At 43.4% G+C, this 16,103-nt stretch overlaps 1 protein-coding gene and 1 non-coding gene across 2 annotated transcripts; one reads left to right on the top strand and one right to left on the bottom strand.

The window, feature by feature from the left end:
* Positions 1-2,626: 2,626 nt before the first annotated feature.
* Positions 2,627-7,669, bottom strand: Inx2 (innexin 2). The gene has a single exon (XM_043419216.1). The coding sequence runs from the start codon at positions 6,303-6,305 to the stop codon at positions 5,226-5,228; it is 1,080 nt and encodes a 359-aa protein (XP_043275151.1). The 5' UTR covers positions 6,306-7,669; the 3' UTR covers positions 2,627-5,225.
* Positions 7,670-12,589: 4,920 nt separating this feature from the next.
* Positions 12,590-12,662, top strand: TRNAR-ACG (transfer RNA arginine (anticodon ACG)). The gene has a single exon. It is a non-coding gene; the product is annotated as a tRNA-Arg (tRNA).
* Positions 12,663-16,103: the final 3,441 nt, after the last annotated feature.

Here is a 16,103-nt window from a genome sequence, read left to right on the forward strand (position 1 = left end):
CAAACACCAAGGAATCTGTTATTTTAGAGTGTAAACTAAGGAAAAGCACATTTATCATTCATAGTATTCAGCTCTCGGTAGAGCGGACGCGATTGCAATAATAAAAGGCACGGGAACGCGAGGAGAAACGTTGACGGGTGTCTGTGTGAATACGTGAGCGCGTGGGTATCCGTGATATCCCGAGAGGCCCTCAGGGGGCCACTCCGTTTTATTACGTAGAACTTCGAAGGTCAACCAGGTCGATGCATGGACCCTGACTCGGGTGCAACCTGTGCACATGCACGATCTCCGCCGCGTCGATCACGGGCGTCTCTGTTTCGTCATTTCTCGATAATAATCGTCCGAACAATGGTTTCACTTGTCATTAAAACGAGTTGCATCGTGGAGTGCCTTTGATTCCGATTTATATTCGCAGAATCGGGAGAAAACGAGCACTTTCGATTGATTACATTCGTCGCATATTTTACGATCAAATTCTACATTGAAAAATGAGTCTCGAGAGCGAATTCGTTGAACGAATGAAATAGTAATGTGAATCTCTAATAAAGAAATGAAAATTAGATCGAGAGGTTTTAACGCGTCGTGATGTTTGCAATTAATGCGAAGGCACACAAATGTTTAGTGACCGTTTCTATTGAGAAATTGCATTCGCAGAGGATTTTAGGTTAAGGCAGCTGTAAAACGAGCGATTTGTTAATCATTCGCGACAGTCCCCACGAGCAGATTGAATATATTATTGTTGACGATTTAATGCACGTTTTAAAATGATTTACTCCCCCATTGATGTACGCATGTGTCTACGATATATGTTTGTAAATATATGTGGACCACGCGTGTAACGGGATCCACGTGTTCGGAGAGGAGCAGCGCGCCGTCACAAGCGACATTTACAAGAGCGTATATAATAGTCGCGGTCAATCTGCGCTCGTAGGAGCCCTCCGCTCGGTGCAATCCATTACAGGAATAGATTGAAGGTTAAAAAGAGCGCTGCGCTGCGAATCCGCGTTCTCGCAGCTCCCCCGATCAACGTATCGTCGAGGATGACGATAATAACGATTTTAATGACAAGGATGATGACGAGTCGGCACCAACTTTGTACCGGGGAGCTCGAAGCTCGCATTCACCTTCCGCGACAGATGCCTCGTCAACGCTTTTGCAACTTTTATTACATGATACGACTCGAGAAAGAGGAAAAGAGTTCTCGAGTCGCGAGCTCCCTGTCGACTCGAGGATATCAAGAGGATTGAATTTCGAGGAACGGGATAGTCACAAAAAAATATAAATAATAATAGCTTCGAACATAATCCGGCGACGTACACATATTCACCGACGACTCTGTCGCCCTCTTTTATTTACATTCGTTTCCAGTTTCATCCGCATGGCCCGTTCGTCTTTTTCACCACTGTCTTACCATCGATGTTCCAAAGTCGAGTGTCGCTTTGTCCGCGAAACAATCGTTTGTTGAAGGAGCTTCAATGCCGGGTTTGTCTTTTGGAATAAACTGCTAATTCGTGTCGTCGCGGATTGTGCGATCGTTAAATTGAAGCTCGGAACACTAGGTGTTTACGTTTATTCAAAACTAACCTCTTTTATCGTGTTTACAAGCGCGAAAAACGTCTGCGCATGACGAGCGACGCCGCGTGGCTTAAACGGGCGCTGACATCGTCATAAAGATTGCGCGGGAAGAGTTTTCTACGGCACTCAATAATTTCTGCTTTCATTGTCCCACCGCAATTCTCTTCGTGAGCACAGCAGGCGTTATCGAAGTCTCCATAATCCTCTCTTCGTCGCGGATACAATGAGCTGAGATTTTCATTGATTTATCAGATCGCTGCCGAGGCCTTTTTCTCTGTCTCTCGAAAAAATGGATTTTACGTAATTGTGGGAAGAGTGAGAAAAATGAAAAGTTTCAGATGTATCGCGTCGCTTATTTTTTCGTAGAACAAACCTGCGAGTCCCGCGCTTCTCGTAATCTCGAACGGATCTTATCTCTAAGAATCTGTGTACGTTGATTGAAGAGAAGGAAACACGAGTTGATAATTTCATGCGTTTGAATTAAGACCGAAAAGACTGAAACGCGGCGTTGGATTGACGTGATTTATAACCTCAAATTTTCTTATTTTCCTACAGAAAAGTGAACAAATTTTTCCAAAATAACGATCAAAATTTGATGATTATGACGAAACGTGTGTTGAGTTTGCGAAGGCACGATGCACCGGAGCATGATTTCTGCACTCGTAATTATCTTTCGATCGCCTTGATGATGTGTGGCGATGGATAGGGACGCGAGGTTCCAAGAAGCCGGCGGGTGTGGCTTTTATTCCGTTCGTCGAGGAGTCGCTGCATTGTGTTGTATACAAACATATGGCCATACATCGGTGTTTTATTATCGTTTTTTTTTTCCACCGAAAACCCACCAAAACGATTCGATAAAAGAGTCGAGTGTTGAATTTGAGGTTATCCTTGAAAATTTCGACATCGCGTACACGCGTTCCTTCATTGCGATTCACTCTCGTAACGGACTTTCGCTGGAGGAAAAAAATTCTCAACGAATTCAAGAGACGAACGAATAATCCAAGTGGAAATGCGAGGAACGAAGCGGGAAAATAACGACCACGTGTATAAATAATTAGTCATAAACATTATTTATTGTCTTTTCTCTATGTTTGTTTCTTATAAGGTAAAGATTTGCAGTAAGTATAAGACCTAGGTTGGCAAAAATACGTACGAAAATATCGTGTCGGCTCGAAGAAAAAGCTCGTACCCTCGAGGGCTCTAAACGATCGTGAACGCACACGCTGATTTTCACGCTTTACAAACTACGAGGCGATAATACATTCGTAAGAGGATTAAAAAGAAAACCAAAGAAAAAAATGCACTTTGTCTACCGTCCTCGATAGAAAAAACTTATGAGAATTGAAAAAAGGGGTGTCGCAGCTCCTCGAAATTGCTCCGCGATTCGTTTATTATCTATTGCTCTAATTCGTATTTTTCGTTCATACAATTGTGTCTTCTCCGTCGTGTCAATCGGGGCAACGCGTTAGAGTCGGAAAATATTAACGGAGGGGAGAGGGAAGGAAAGTGTGATTTTAATGTCCGACGACTCGAAGGTGGCGCTCGGAGAGCGTGGAATGGACGTATTGTGTCTTCGTTCGAATTTCTTTCGTTCTCATTCGAAAACTAACGGATATGTAATATCTACACATTTCTATCTAATAATTATAGTATATAATAATATATAAATCTTTCTGTATCATTTCGTTTCTGTTTATTTCTTACAAACTAACGAGGCCAGAGAATATAATCGGAGTGCCTTTTATCCTCTCGCATCGTTATTCAGACAGAATAGGAGAAGAGATGAAGAAATTGGCGAAATAACGTGGGTTTATGAGAAGTAAGACTACTTGTGGGAAGACGGCGTATCTGCGTGTCCATCGAAACCTATACATATACGAATAAATATATTTATATTTATACATTGAAAAATCGAAATAATCGACTGGAGAATAGCGCAGAAATCTCAATATTTGAAATATTCGCTACACCCGAGCGCCGTCCTCGACATTTTTCAGCTCACTTATTTGCTGCAGCTAAAAAATACGCAATTATTTGAAGATATGTATAAAGATATAAATATATTCATATTTATGTATGCATATTTAAATAAAGTCTCGTCGCTCTCGCTCTCGTCTGTTGTTTCCCGCGAGAAGAAGTCGTCTCTCCTCCTCCCTTTTTGCGAATAGTCGATTAAATTGGCAGAGGAAAATGTGGCAGTAACTATTTGCAAGAATTTACGAGCCGAAATGGCGCCCCGAGCAACCGGATTTCGTACCTGCTGGCTCGAATCTCGTATCACACACACGCTCACACTTTTGTTCACACACAGACTCCGGCTGAGGTACGCGACGATAATAAAAAAAAAAAAAGAGAGAGGAAAAATAGTAGGTAGAATATAAAATGAAATATACGAAGAATCGGAGATCAAAAGTAGCTCAGAGGAAGATTATGCGCTAAGAGCGAGAATAAGAGAAGAAAAAAGAGGGGGGAGAGCGACGAGAACGCTGGTCATTTAGCCCATACGCCGTCCACCGCTTATCACAAAATTAGAATCTACGAAGCCTCCACTCTCTCACGTTCCGCAATCAATTTACACACATATCCATGTAAATCGACTAATATACATGTTAATATTCCGTTTTATCAATCAAAGATTGTTCGTGTGTGTGTGTGTGTGTTTTCTTTATTCGGTGTAATGGCAGTTTCGTGAACTTAAAATATTGAAATTCTATTTGATTCTCGAACACATCGACATCCGATTTTAAGACGTTTAATATCCTAAAATTGTGCCTAAATAACGAAATTTATCGTCGTAAAAGAGTTGAACCGTTAGCGGAATATATTCGCGATTTTTCATCGACGACTTTCTACCCCTACGACACTTGGACGTTGCTGGAGTCTGTGCTTGTCCGCTATTTAAAGGTTATTTATTCGCGGGGCTGAAACGCTCGCCCGATGCTTCAAATTTATTTTTCGATCTAATTTCCTGGCAATTTCTAGTTATATAAATATATTTATAAATATAATATACTTATACAGCGATGTTGGAGTTTGCTCTCGATGGCGATATGCCTCCATTGTTTCCTCGCGTTACCCGAAGTTCGTTTTTTTCGGATTCAAACTTTCGAATCCTAACCTCTCACTTCCCCGAGGTTCGACAGCCCGGAATGTCCGCAAAAAACGTCATTTCTCGCAGCCCATCGGTACAAACTTCGAATCCATCGGGTCGTATATGTCTACTCATATACACGAATCGTAAGCAAATTGTTGAGGTTTGAATTTAAGGGAAAATATAAGTGAAATAAAGAGGCCCGGAGGAGGGGGTAAAGAATGGCCGAAATATGAGAAAGGCGCGAAAAAGTAAACAATGAGAAAAATGGCGGCTCGGAATATCGAGTGCCGAGCGCTTCGATCGATGTTCGTCGTCACGTGACCGCGCGAGGGGTGCCTCGCGTCTACACCCCGCCGAAAAAATGTTTTCGTACGAAATTTGTACGATCGATTTGTATACATACATTGACATGTAAGATGAAGAAAAAAAACGGTGTCGATTGGTTCATTCGTCGTGTTAATTTTGAGCGAAAACGAGGAATCGCTGATTTCTCGAGAGAGAGAGTCCCGGGTCGGTGATGGTGATGATGATGTGGAAGATGGTCGCGAGGATTCGCCTATGCGGTCTGCTGCTTGCCGGCGAACGATATTGCCAGATCAGCGACCAATTGTTTGTAAATGAGGGGATCGATGTTCTTTCCAAGTTGATAGAGAACGAACCAGTCGCCGATTTGGCACTTATCGGCGATAATATCGATGTCCTTCGGCGAGGAAATACGCGATCGTGCTCTGAGCAAAACGAGACGAAGCTTCGAGCCAGCGACGACAGCGGCTCTGTAAGCGAGACTGAGACCGCTCAAGATCGCGAGGATGATGAACCAGAACCAGAGGAACACGTAAATTTTCTCGTTCACGATGTTCAGTGGCAAGACACAGAGACCGTCGAACTTTTGCACCGTGCCGGAGGCACCATATTTGTGGAAAGTACATTTGGTCACTTTCGGGAATACTTTCGACATCGGGTCGATACGATCCTCCGGTTCCATCTCCGTGAACTTGACGACGTCCGCGCCGTACGTCGTGAACTCGCCGTCAAGGAAGAAGTCCATGAAATATATTTGTCCTACTACGTTTATGAAGTTCAATACTTCGCAAAAGAAGAATCGAAAAGCGTAGAAATTTTGCGTATGCAAATTCGTGCAGAAGTATTCGACGAGCAATTTACGACGATCCGATTTGCAACTGTCGCTCACCACGGGACAATTCAGGTCGAGCACGAGCATTTTAATTCTGCCTCCTTCCCATGTTTTCCACAAATAACGCGGCACGTAGAAAAGAATAGCTTGGAAGAACAGGGTGAAACATACCCACTGATAATACTTGTGATACTTTACTTCGTCCTCACCCTCGATGTGAGCCGCTACACCGGGCTGCACGAGATCGCGACCGATCACACCGACGCGATCCGGAATCGTGAAAGTCGAGTATATCCAGCAGTAAGTATCCATAACGTTTAATGGAATTTCATCGACTATACAATCGATCGGATCCCCGATATATTGTCGAGATGTGACTAACAACGAGAATGCTATTAGCAATACGACCGTTGCCTTGTAATGCAATCGAAAAACATTGTTGTCTATGCACACAGCGTCGAGCTTGAGCAGCCCCTTCACCGAACCGAATACGTCAAACATGGCTGCAGCTTATTCTTCTTTGATTTTCGATAAATGTATTTTTCTCCTCTCGAATATTCACTGTGAAATATGAACAGTCAAGAAATCGTTTTTCGTTTATTTCGAGTCGATTAACAACACGCGATCCTTTCGAAGGGTATTTCAACTTTCGTTAGGGATGGCGCAAGCGCAGGTCAAAAAACAATGCACCCGCGCAGACGCTCCAACCGTCAGGAGAAACCGCGCGCCACTGTTCCGATCGTTTTGTCGAGCTCGCGCGAACCGGGAGCACACACTCACTTTATTATCTTTATTCCCGGGTAGTTATAGTTTTATCTAAACACTTTGTTGTCCTCAATTTCGGTACTCGTATGTTGCACAAATCATATGCTCTTCCGACGAATCGGCGGTTTTCAAAAATTCCGTTGGCACTCTCAGGAGAATACTTCGCTACACGTGCAGGAGACAGCCCAATTGTTGACTTGGTTTTTCACGCATAAACACACCGGTTCGATTTCGTACAGCTTCGTTTGCATACTCGCAATGTCAATCGTAGCCAACACGCGTCTCTTTCCCTCTCTCTCTTGGTCTATTACTTCTCTTTGTCTATCCGCGTGGCTGAATGAACGATTGTGTACACGTTGCGATGTTTCCCGTGTCGTTGATCCCTCGCTAACCTTTTCCTCGTATACGAACACCTGTTACTCTCCGTTAGAGTTTTTTTTTACGCACGAATCGTTTAACACCGAGTCTAGTATACATGGATACACGCGTGTGTATCGATACGCATATAAATATGTATAAACATAAATACGTGACGTTAAAAACCGTTTATTTTTGGTTATTTATTCGTAAGGTTTATCGTGAAAAAAAATGTAATATTCGTATATTGTTTGTGACGCGATTAACAACGCGACACACGCACGACACAGGGGCGCTTGTCTAGCCGCTCTCTCGTATGTTCCTGTATACGTCTCTCGAAGTACAGCCGTTACGGCAAAGCTTGCTCTTTTGGGCTCTTTCTCTTCTCCGCTCGCTCTCGTGGCGTTGGGGACTGAGAGCGCTAGCGTACCGCGATCCCGGGACCCCTCTGCCCCCTTCTCCTTCGTCACCGTAGCGTAGATTTGCTTTCTTTCTCTCTCGCTCGCTCTTTCTCCCGCAATCGGGAACGCTCAGTTTCTCTCCGTTTTGTCGTCGCTCTCCCCTCTACGCTCGCGACTCTTGTTCTCGCTCTTTTTCTTCCCCCCACTCGCGCTGTCTCTTTCTCTCTTTGTCTCTCCACACACACACGAGGCCGGAACTCGTCGAGCTGCCTACTGCCTGCCTGCTGGCCCGCTCACCCCCCACCACTTCGATCTCTCTCTCCCCGTTCGAGACCCGCTGCCGCGCTGCTGCTCCTCTCGTAACGGTCGTCGGCACCACCGACTATGATAGCGCGCGCGAAGCCTCTCGGTCGCGCCGAAGGAGCGCGAGCGTCGCGCTCGCGATCTCACCGACGCGCTTGCGCACACCGCGTCGACGATTCTTCCACAGGATTTCTACCGATGGATAACTTGATCGCGCTTGGATCGCTCGATCTGTTGCCATGGTAACCGACCCCCTCGGGGAGACACTGCCATCGGCAACTCTCTAGGGGAAGGGGAACGATGAGATTCTTCTTCGTGCGGTGGGGGCGCCGAACTACTCCCGGCTTCTGGAACTCCCGAGGATCTTGTTCTTGTACCTTTTACAAGGGGCCTACCGGCAATTCCAGAAGGAATCTCGACGACTCTTCCTAATTGAATAATCCCTCCTCAGGCTCATCTCTTCCTATCTCACTTCCCCTCCTCATTATCTCCTATATTAGAATAAATGAGTCGAGATAAATTATTAATCAACCTCCTGGGAAAATAGATCGCGATGGATTTCCGTAGACCCCTCTCTTCGTTGCGGAACGTTGAGTGACCTTTGAATCTCGCACGAGAAAGTTATCGCACCCGGCGGTTTCTACGATTTTTTTATTTATCTTTTTTTTTCCATCTATGCAATCGACACTCGATGCTCGAATTATTTTTTCGCCTATAACTTTATTTTATAACTCGAACAATGCCAAATGGGGGACGAAATACTTGCTTACTTAACCGGACTGTACGTTTCGGATTTCCTTGACGAAGAATGTTATATGCGATCCAAGCGATCGTGCTATTGTTGCAGTAGCTCGCGCTCCCTCTCTCCTTCTCCCTCCTTCTCTCTCGCTCGGAACTTGCTCGTCATGAAATCCGATATCCATAGTCTAAGTCGAATCTTTAATTAGATATTACTCTATCGTAAACAGATCCACGAGTCAAGTTCATTAGCACGTGATGATTACGAGCAGCGATTGTGTTAAACCACGTGTATACAAATCATATATATATGTATATGTAAAAGATATTGCTCAGTTCGAATAAGCGGGCGAGGACGTTTTCAGGCAATTGCATCGACGCAGTTCTCGCGGTCCCCGCACGCTAGTAACGCGCGAGAAAATTCCGAACTACCAATCCTTCGGGGCCTTTCCGAAGAAGGGTTCAACAAAATCCACCCGCGAGCTCGCACCGGTCTCGAAATAACTTCGCGACTTCATACAGGTCGTTCTAACCTAAAGGAGCAAAATGCTTTTGACCGAGCTCTTCGAATCGATTCATTGACGCTGCAGTACGGCGAATCGCGTCGAATCAATCGTATTCACTTTTTTCTCGGCAACTATTGCGATACTATTGAACTTTGAATAAAAATTTTGAGTAAGAATAAACTTTTGCCATCAAATTATTCGATTTTTACCGGACGTGAAGACAAGAGTTATCTCAAACCGAGCAGATGAGTAACCTCAAAATATTTTAGGTTAGAAAATATCGATGTTCGAATAATGAGCGACGTCACAGTTACAGGTTTGTTAAAAAAATTTCGTACGATTCATCCATCCCATTTATTAGATTCCTTTTTCCCTTTATTCAATGGCGAAAGAAATTTTTATCGAAACATTAGCGCAGCAAAAACGAGCACGTCGTATTTCTCAAGTACGGAGGAAATGCGAATGGTCGAGTGTTTCGCGCCAAGATTCACGAGGTTAGGCAAAAAAATGTTTCGGCACTTCTCCGATGTATATGCATCGGCCATTCCCGAGAGTCGGGACCGGGTCCCGGTACGATCCTCTTTCGCCTTCCTCCCTTTTTTCTCCCTCCTTCTCTTTGTTCTGTACTTCGTTCGTGTACAAGCTGTCGCGAAAGTTGCTTGTGAACGACGGAAAACGACGAATTTCTGGGATAAAACATTTTGAGCATTTTTCCTCGAGAGCTGCGAGATTTTTCTCGCGTTTTGGATTCCGGCTGTTTCTCGTCGACTCGTATCTCGTGGACTACGAATTGGAAAAAATCGAAGCGACATTTTTTTTCGCTCGAGAAATTCGCCGATGACAGCGCCGCCTCGGCGAGATTCCTCGGACACTCTGTATGTCGAGTCCTCGCGAGGCTCGTGAGAGTTCCTTCTTCCTTCTCGCAGCGAGACCTTCGCCGTAGCTTGGACGAAGCTCTTACTCAGATTTCACGAATCCGTCCGACGATGTTCCTGCGGTTCGTATAGCTTAGCCTGCTCGAAGGGAGCACGAAGAGCAACGTCATCGGCAACGAACCGCAGAAACACCGCAACTTGTGTTGCATTGGCGTCGACCAAGATATCCGCGTCCTTACCCGCAACATTGGACACTCTTTCGATAATTCATACCTTTCAAACTTTTTTACATACCCTCTATTCAGCGCAAGCGAGCCTTGCGGTTTCGAGATCATAATTATGTCGATCGCTCCCAGCTACTTCGCCACAATGCGAAGAATCAGCCGATGCGCCATCTATCGAATTACCAATTTTTTTTCTCGTTTTTTACATACTGAAATAACACGATCATCTTTTCACTGATTTTTTCAACAATGTACGCGCTTACATATTCAATGCGGAATGTATGCTCGAAACGATGCTTCGATAATCAAAATAAGAACGTGACTAAACGGACGAATAAATTGAAAAAAACTGAAGGTTCGCTTATATGCTTATTTTTTGAAGGTTATGGCACAACGTTGTATTCATTTTCGATTGACAATGCGAAACGTTTAGAGAAACTTTCTTGTCTATTTTTTCACGACGAAGCTGATTAAAAAATCAGAGCTTATCGCGAGGTGACTCGATTGAGTCGAGAGCGTATCTTAATCATCACTCACCGACGACATTAATTTTTCTTTTATTCTCGATCCGTTCGAAACTATCAATAGTTCACATCGGCAGACGTGATTCTCGATCCTCTTGTGCCGTTGAACTAATGTTTTTTTATGTTTTTTTCACCAACTTCACTGTACACCTTGACGGTTAACGACGCAATTACTAGCAGTGTGCGACTTTCGGATTTTCTTGAAGTGAAATTCGAGGCTTAACGACGTCGAATATGATTTCCCTCGCTGAACGGACACGAAACAATGCCTAAAAACGTTTGGTGTAACTGGACTCTGGATACGTGCCAGTCGAATTTTTGAGAAAACCGTCGCCATTCTCATGCGAGAAGATGGTAGAAAATTGCACAAAAATCCTGGCGAAAATTATGAACAATAAATATTTCGAAACTTGAAATATTCTACTTTTTTTTCTAGCTTGAGGTAGAGTAATGAAGTTTTTTAGCCAAGTCATCAGCTGCAGCTTCGTTTTTCATCTCGAGCGTAAATCAAGCTCGTAAGCGTCATTGCCGCCGGCACAGTTTCCTCAATTGACGGTGGAATCGTGTTACAGATTCGATCGAGGTCATTAGTGTCCTTTCTTCAGGGTTTTATATTACTTTATGTAACCAATTCGAAAGAATAACATTTGCACGAGGACGGAACTTTTATTAGAGTCGTGCTACGGTATTCAAGTCCAGGGTTGTTAAAACAAAGGAATCATTTTACACTTCTCTTCACTCAGAAATATTTTTTTAAAACTCAAGGCGCTGGAAACGTTTATAACCTCAAAAAACCATTTTCCATTAAAATGCGTAAATTTCAAATAAAAACCCGTTATTCCCTCAAGATTTAGAGGTTATTTCAGCCACGAAACGTTTTGCCCTCCGTTCCATTGAACCCAGCTGGAAAAGCATTAGTTTTGTTCGTGTACGAGCACATTTTCGAGTTCGAAGTATCGGTATGAATAAATCTGTATAATCGCGAACACGTAAAACTATTAATATGCTAGGAACGTATTTTTCCAAAGCATATTACGTGCACCACACCTCTATGGTAATAGTTACAGTACGTGCAGGCTGTTGAGAGCGCCACGGACGAGAAATTATTGAACTAAAGGTGCACAAAGACGGGTCGAGCTTCTCGGACTCGCTATACACGAACAAGGTAATGTGCTGCTATTGTGGACCGCTTTAAAGCGTGAAAGTTCAATACCTGAAGCATTTTTGGACTGATCATCGATAATGAACATGGTCAACTCATATTCGCGATGTAACTCCCGGGTATATCTTTCTCCGATACTCGCGTTAACATCGAAAAGCATATTCACGTCACGTTGAGTAAACTTTTCAGAAGAAGGAACATGTCACAAGCGCTTCCCTTGAATGTATTAATCTTCGTTCAGCATTCGAGTCTTCTCGTGGTTGCATCACTCACCTCGTATGAGTATATACGACCTGCCGAGTTTGCCAGCTCGTAAATCACAATCGATGTAACGATTTTTGCAGTCGCGATGAGCGACACGCTGATGCTTTTACAGAACTATTTATACTCTATCGTAAACAGCAATTATTTGACAGGAAGGCATAATAAGCGGCGGTTTGAATTTTAATATTAAACAGGCAAGGTTTTCCGTGCGTTTCTCTTTGAAAATTGGTGCTCCAGCAGTTTCAAACTTGCTACTCGTCAGAGCTTTTTTCAACGGTGATAAAACATTCATGGAAATAAATAAATTTTTTTGCACTTGAACGTTTTCCTGTGGGAATGCAGTTCGAAAGTTCGTGCTCGAAATGATTTTTTTTTTAAATAATATAAATCATTTTCAAAGTGTTAGCACAGTTGTCAAAAGCTCTGACAATTTGAAGCTGTCACCGAGATCGTTGCCTGAAAGAAAATACTACAGCGCTCGATCAGACGGCGAAATAATCGTCGGTAAATCAGTGAGCGCACTTGTCGACGGGAATTCTTAAGAAATTCAAAGAATGTCAATAAACAATTTTCCAATCGACTGATAATTTATTGATCGGTGATTCATTCGAAGTACTTGGTAAATGGGGTCGTGTCACAGTTTGGACGAGCTTTTGAAGCACCCGAGGTCCTGTGGCGCAACGGATAACGCGTCTGACTACGGATCAGAAGATTCCAGGTTCGAATCCTGGCAGGATCGTGTCTTTTTTTTTAATCAGTCCCCGTCGATTTATTTTTTCGAGGGAAACAATTTTTTCATTTTTTCATTTCTCGCTACAAATCTCCGTCGAAATATTAAGCTTCAACGATGCGATGTGTGAAAAAAACAACGTTTCAAACAAAGCAGAGGGTTGAGAACGCGTCCAATGGCAAAAGCATTACTCACGACTTACTCACGATTTCTCCTAAGAATACAAACGTAAATCTTCCCGTGAGATCGGTACTTTAGTCATTCAGAAATTAGTTACACCATGAAAGATTTCGAGATTACTTTGAAAGGAAAAGATTCTAGAGTTCGGGCCTCTAATTGTGACCTGCGCTAGAAATGTTAGATTTGACAACAGGATGAAGATTTTTAGGGACGAGTGAAGTTCCGATTATTGCTCGTTTGCGCCACGATGCTTACCAGGGACGAAGCGAATGCCTCGCAATTTGTGCTCCCTCTGTAACGACAACGACAACATGACAACCTTGCACGAGACTGCGGAGACAGTGCGAGGAGAGCGAAGTGCCGAAGTGCTCGAATAGCGGTCGAGTTTGTCGCCGAAGAATAATTGAGAGACCGTCGTGAGTAAAGCCTCTCGAGAGACGAAGCTCGTAACGCAAGTTGGGTCAAACGAATTAACCCGTTGGACCAACTCCGGTCAGTCGCCATAAGCATATGTATAAAATACCTTTCGAACAAACTCCCGCAACACTCACGTGCACACACGCACGTACGACATGAAACACGAGAAGAAAGTTTTTCTCGCCGCTCACTATTCAAATTAATACTTTGTAGGATGAAAATAGTAAAAATAAGTTGAATAAATGGTAGACGATTAGAGAGATCGAAAAAAGCGACGAAGGTTATGAGTTAGTTGCAAAATTCACCGCCGCATGCCTCTGGCGCTGCGGGCAGCAAGCGCCCAACGTTTTCTCGAACTGTTTTCGCAATGCATTGCATTTTCTTACGAAATTTTGAGTCAGCCTGTACATTCCGAGCATTTACAAAAGCCTGCTGTTCAAATGAAATGGATTCGTCTCATCAATCTTGTTGCAATTAGCTGCTAGAAGGAAGAGTTTGCTTTATTCTAACGCACGATAAATCGTGGAAGGAGAATCGTTTTTTGCGATTTCATCGCTGAAGATTTGCATAGGAGATTTCGAGGAATTCGAACCCAGTCTCGAATCGGATTAGCCAAGCGACTCGATCTCGCACATATATCCTTGGTCGAAGCAGCGAGCCTTCGGGAAATAGGAAAAAAAATACCCCGAGGATTTCGGGAATTCAATACGAGTACAGCTCGTTTTATAGTGTCTCGAAGAATGAAGGTTATAATTATAATAAAAATGTTCGACGATGAAATGTGTTCTATTGAAGAAACTTGTTAATACATCGAGCTCATTCGTGCTGTCACAGATAAATGAATATTTTCACTGTCACGCACAGTCGATGAATAATCGAATGAAAATGAGAGTTTGCATGGAAACGTCAGAATGTTTAGTGAAACGCGTACAGTTGGAACACCTGCGTAATCGAGAATTGTCACGACGCGTGAAAATTCATTTGTTGAAATATCGATGTCCATAAATGGCGGCAATAGCTTGAGATGGAACGGAGTTTTCTCAGTGAAAGAGAGGTGAGAGGCCGCACGAAGTCACGTCTCACGTCGACAGGGAAGAGAGTCGAAAAGAGGGAGCGAGAGAAATAAAGAGAAAGAAGAGAGCGAGAGGGAGTATAAGCAGGCCGGTTTTTCTGGTTTGGCTCCAGAGTCCTAAAGTCTTCTTTTGCTCGGTGGGACGCCCCCTCCTTCTTTGGTATTTCACAGGCCAAGATTTACACAGGCATGGGTTCTCATGCTGTGGCCGCGATGCAATATTGTTCCCGCGCAACTTTATAGCCGCACCAAAAACCACTTAAAATTATGAGAAAACGTTTAAAAAAGAAGCCTGTAAAACCTCCTCGAATATTCGAGGGTCGAGTGCACATCCGAGCTCCGCTTGGCCTCTTTTTCGTTTTTTTCAGCGTCGAAAGAATCTTGGAAATTCTAACGAAAAGAAGTTCCACCTAACCTCAAAAATGCACTTCGCAGCGAGGAGAGAATTCTCTCGTACATATCGTACACTTCTTTTTCCCCACTCCTACTTTTTAATAATCATGAGCGAACCTGAACGCAACTTTCCCACCGGATTCCCTCACAATTCTCTCGTTCTTCTCACCTCCTCCTTCCACTTTTTCTTGCCTCTGGATCTCGTCTCGACTCGTTCCCTAACGATGGAAACCTCCGACGACCGAATCATTTTTACCACTTTAAAGCACGTCTTCGCGTAACCCCTCGCTCCAGTAGCAACCAGATTTTACCTACGATCTGTTCTTTTTAGAATGAAGGATGATTTCTCGCCCAGCCTCCGAATGCCACTCGTAAAATGGGCGTTTAAAGTTTCTTACGACCAGTTTACTACTACTAGAATTGTGCTCTGTTTTATCGCAACTTTGGGACTCGAAATTCTCCAAATTTTTTACTGCATCCAACCTCCTTCGAATGGTCATGCTAACAAAAGTTTTTTTTCACGGTAAACTCAACAAACCCGAGGACTTTTCGTGTGTGAAATCCAAACGAATTTTTCGTTGAATCGTCGTTCCAGAATTTTCCATTTTTCCATCAAGAGCTGTCAAAAATTTAGGTAAAACGAAACAAAAACTAAATTCAATGACTCTCGAAGCTCCCTGATAAAAAAATGCCTCTTGTCGCTGTCCGAAGCTCGAGAATTCGACTGAACAATTGAAATAACGAAATTTGTAAGGTAATCGTCCGTTGGTGGATGAAAAAAAGAAGGCAACGATTGAGTAATCGTTCCCCCGTTCAATTATCTCTGCGCAGCTCACGTGAGGTTAGTTTATAATGACAACTGAAATAATATTCTCGTTGAATGTACACTCGCATAGAATATTTGTTTCTATTTGCTCGGGTCGATGATGATTGACTGAATTGGGTCTCGAGGCTTTCAATTGTGGAATATCTCATTGAGGGCTTTATTGTTTAATCACGCATTTATCACGTCAGCTGGGTAACGATGAGCGGCGGTACACTAGTGCGTTGATACACGTTAAACATAGATGGCACGAATGCTCGGGGACGAAAACCTGCCCCACCTGTTTTTATCTCGCGGGGTTACTTTTTTTCTGTTATTTCCTTTTTTTTCTCTTCTAGATATATAAAATTTTATGCGTCCGTCCTTGTGCTAGAAAGTCCACCTGTTCCACTACCACGTGTCTTCATTGTCTCGAACTTTACGATTCCTTGTCGAGCAGTAAAGCAAAAATTACAAAGTTACAGGGCCAAAAATAAACGAAGACTGCTGGAGCGGAAAAATTCGAAGCGAGTGAGGTTAGAATCGGAAAAAATGGACTGCCATTTTTCTTTTGATATTCTGTAAA

Source organism: Venturia canescens, chromosome 5 (genome assembly GCF_019457755.1).
Source record: "Venturia canescens isolate UGA chromosome 5, ASM1945775v1, whole genome shotgun sequence".
NCBI lineage: Eukaryota > Metazoa > Arthropoda > Insecta > Hymenoptera > Ichneumonidae > Venturia > Venturia canescens.

Coding starts and splice junctions, on each gene's coding strand:
- Inx2 (XM_043419216.1), bottom strand. CDS start 6,305: ATGTTTGACGTATTCGGTTCGGTGAAGGGGCTGCTCAAGCTCGACGCT.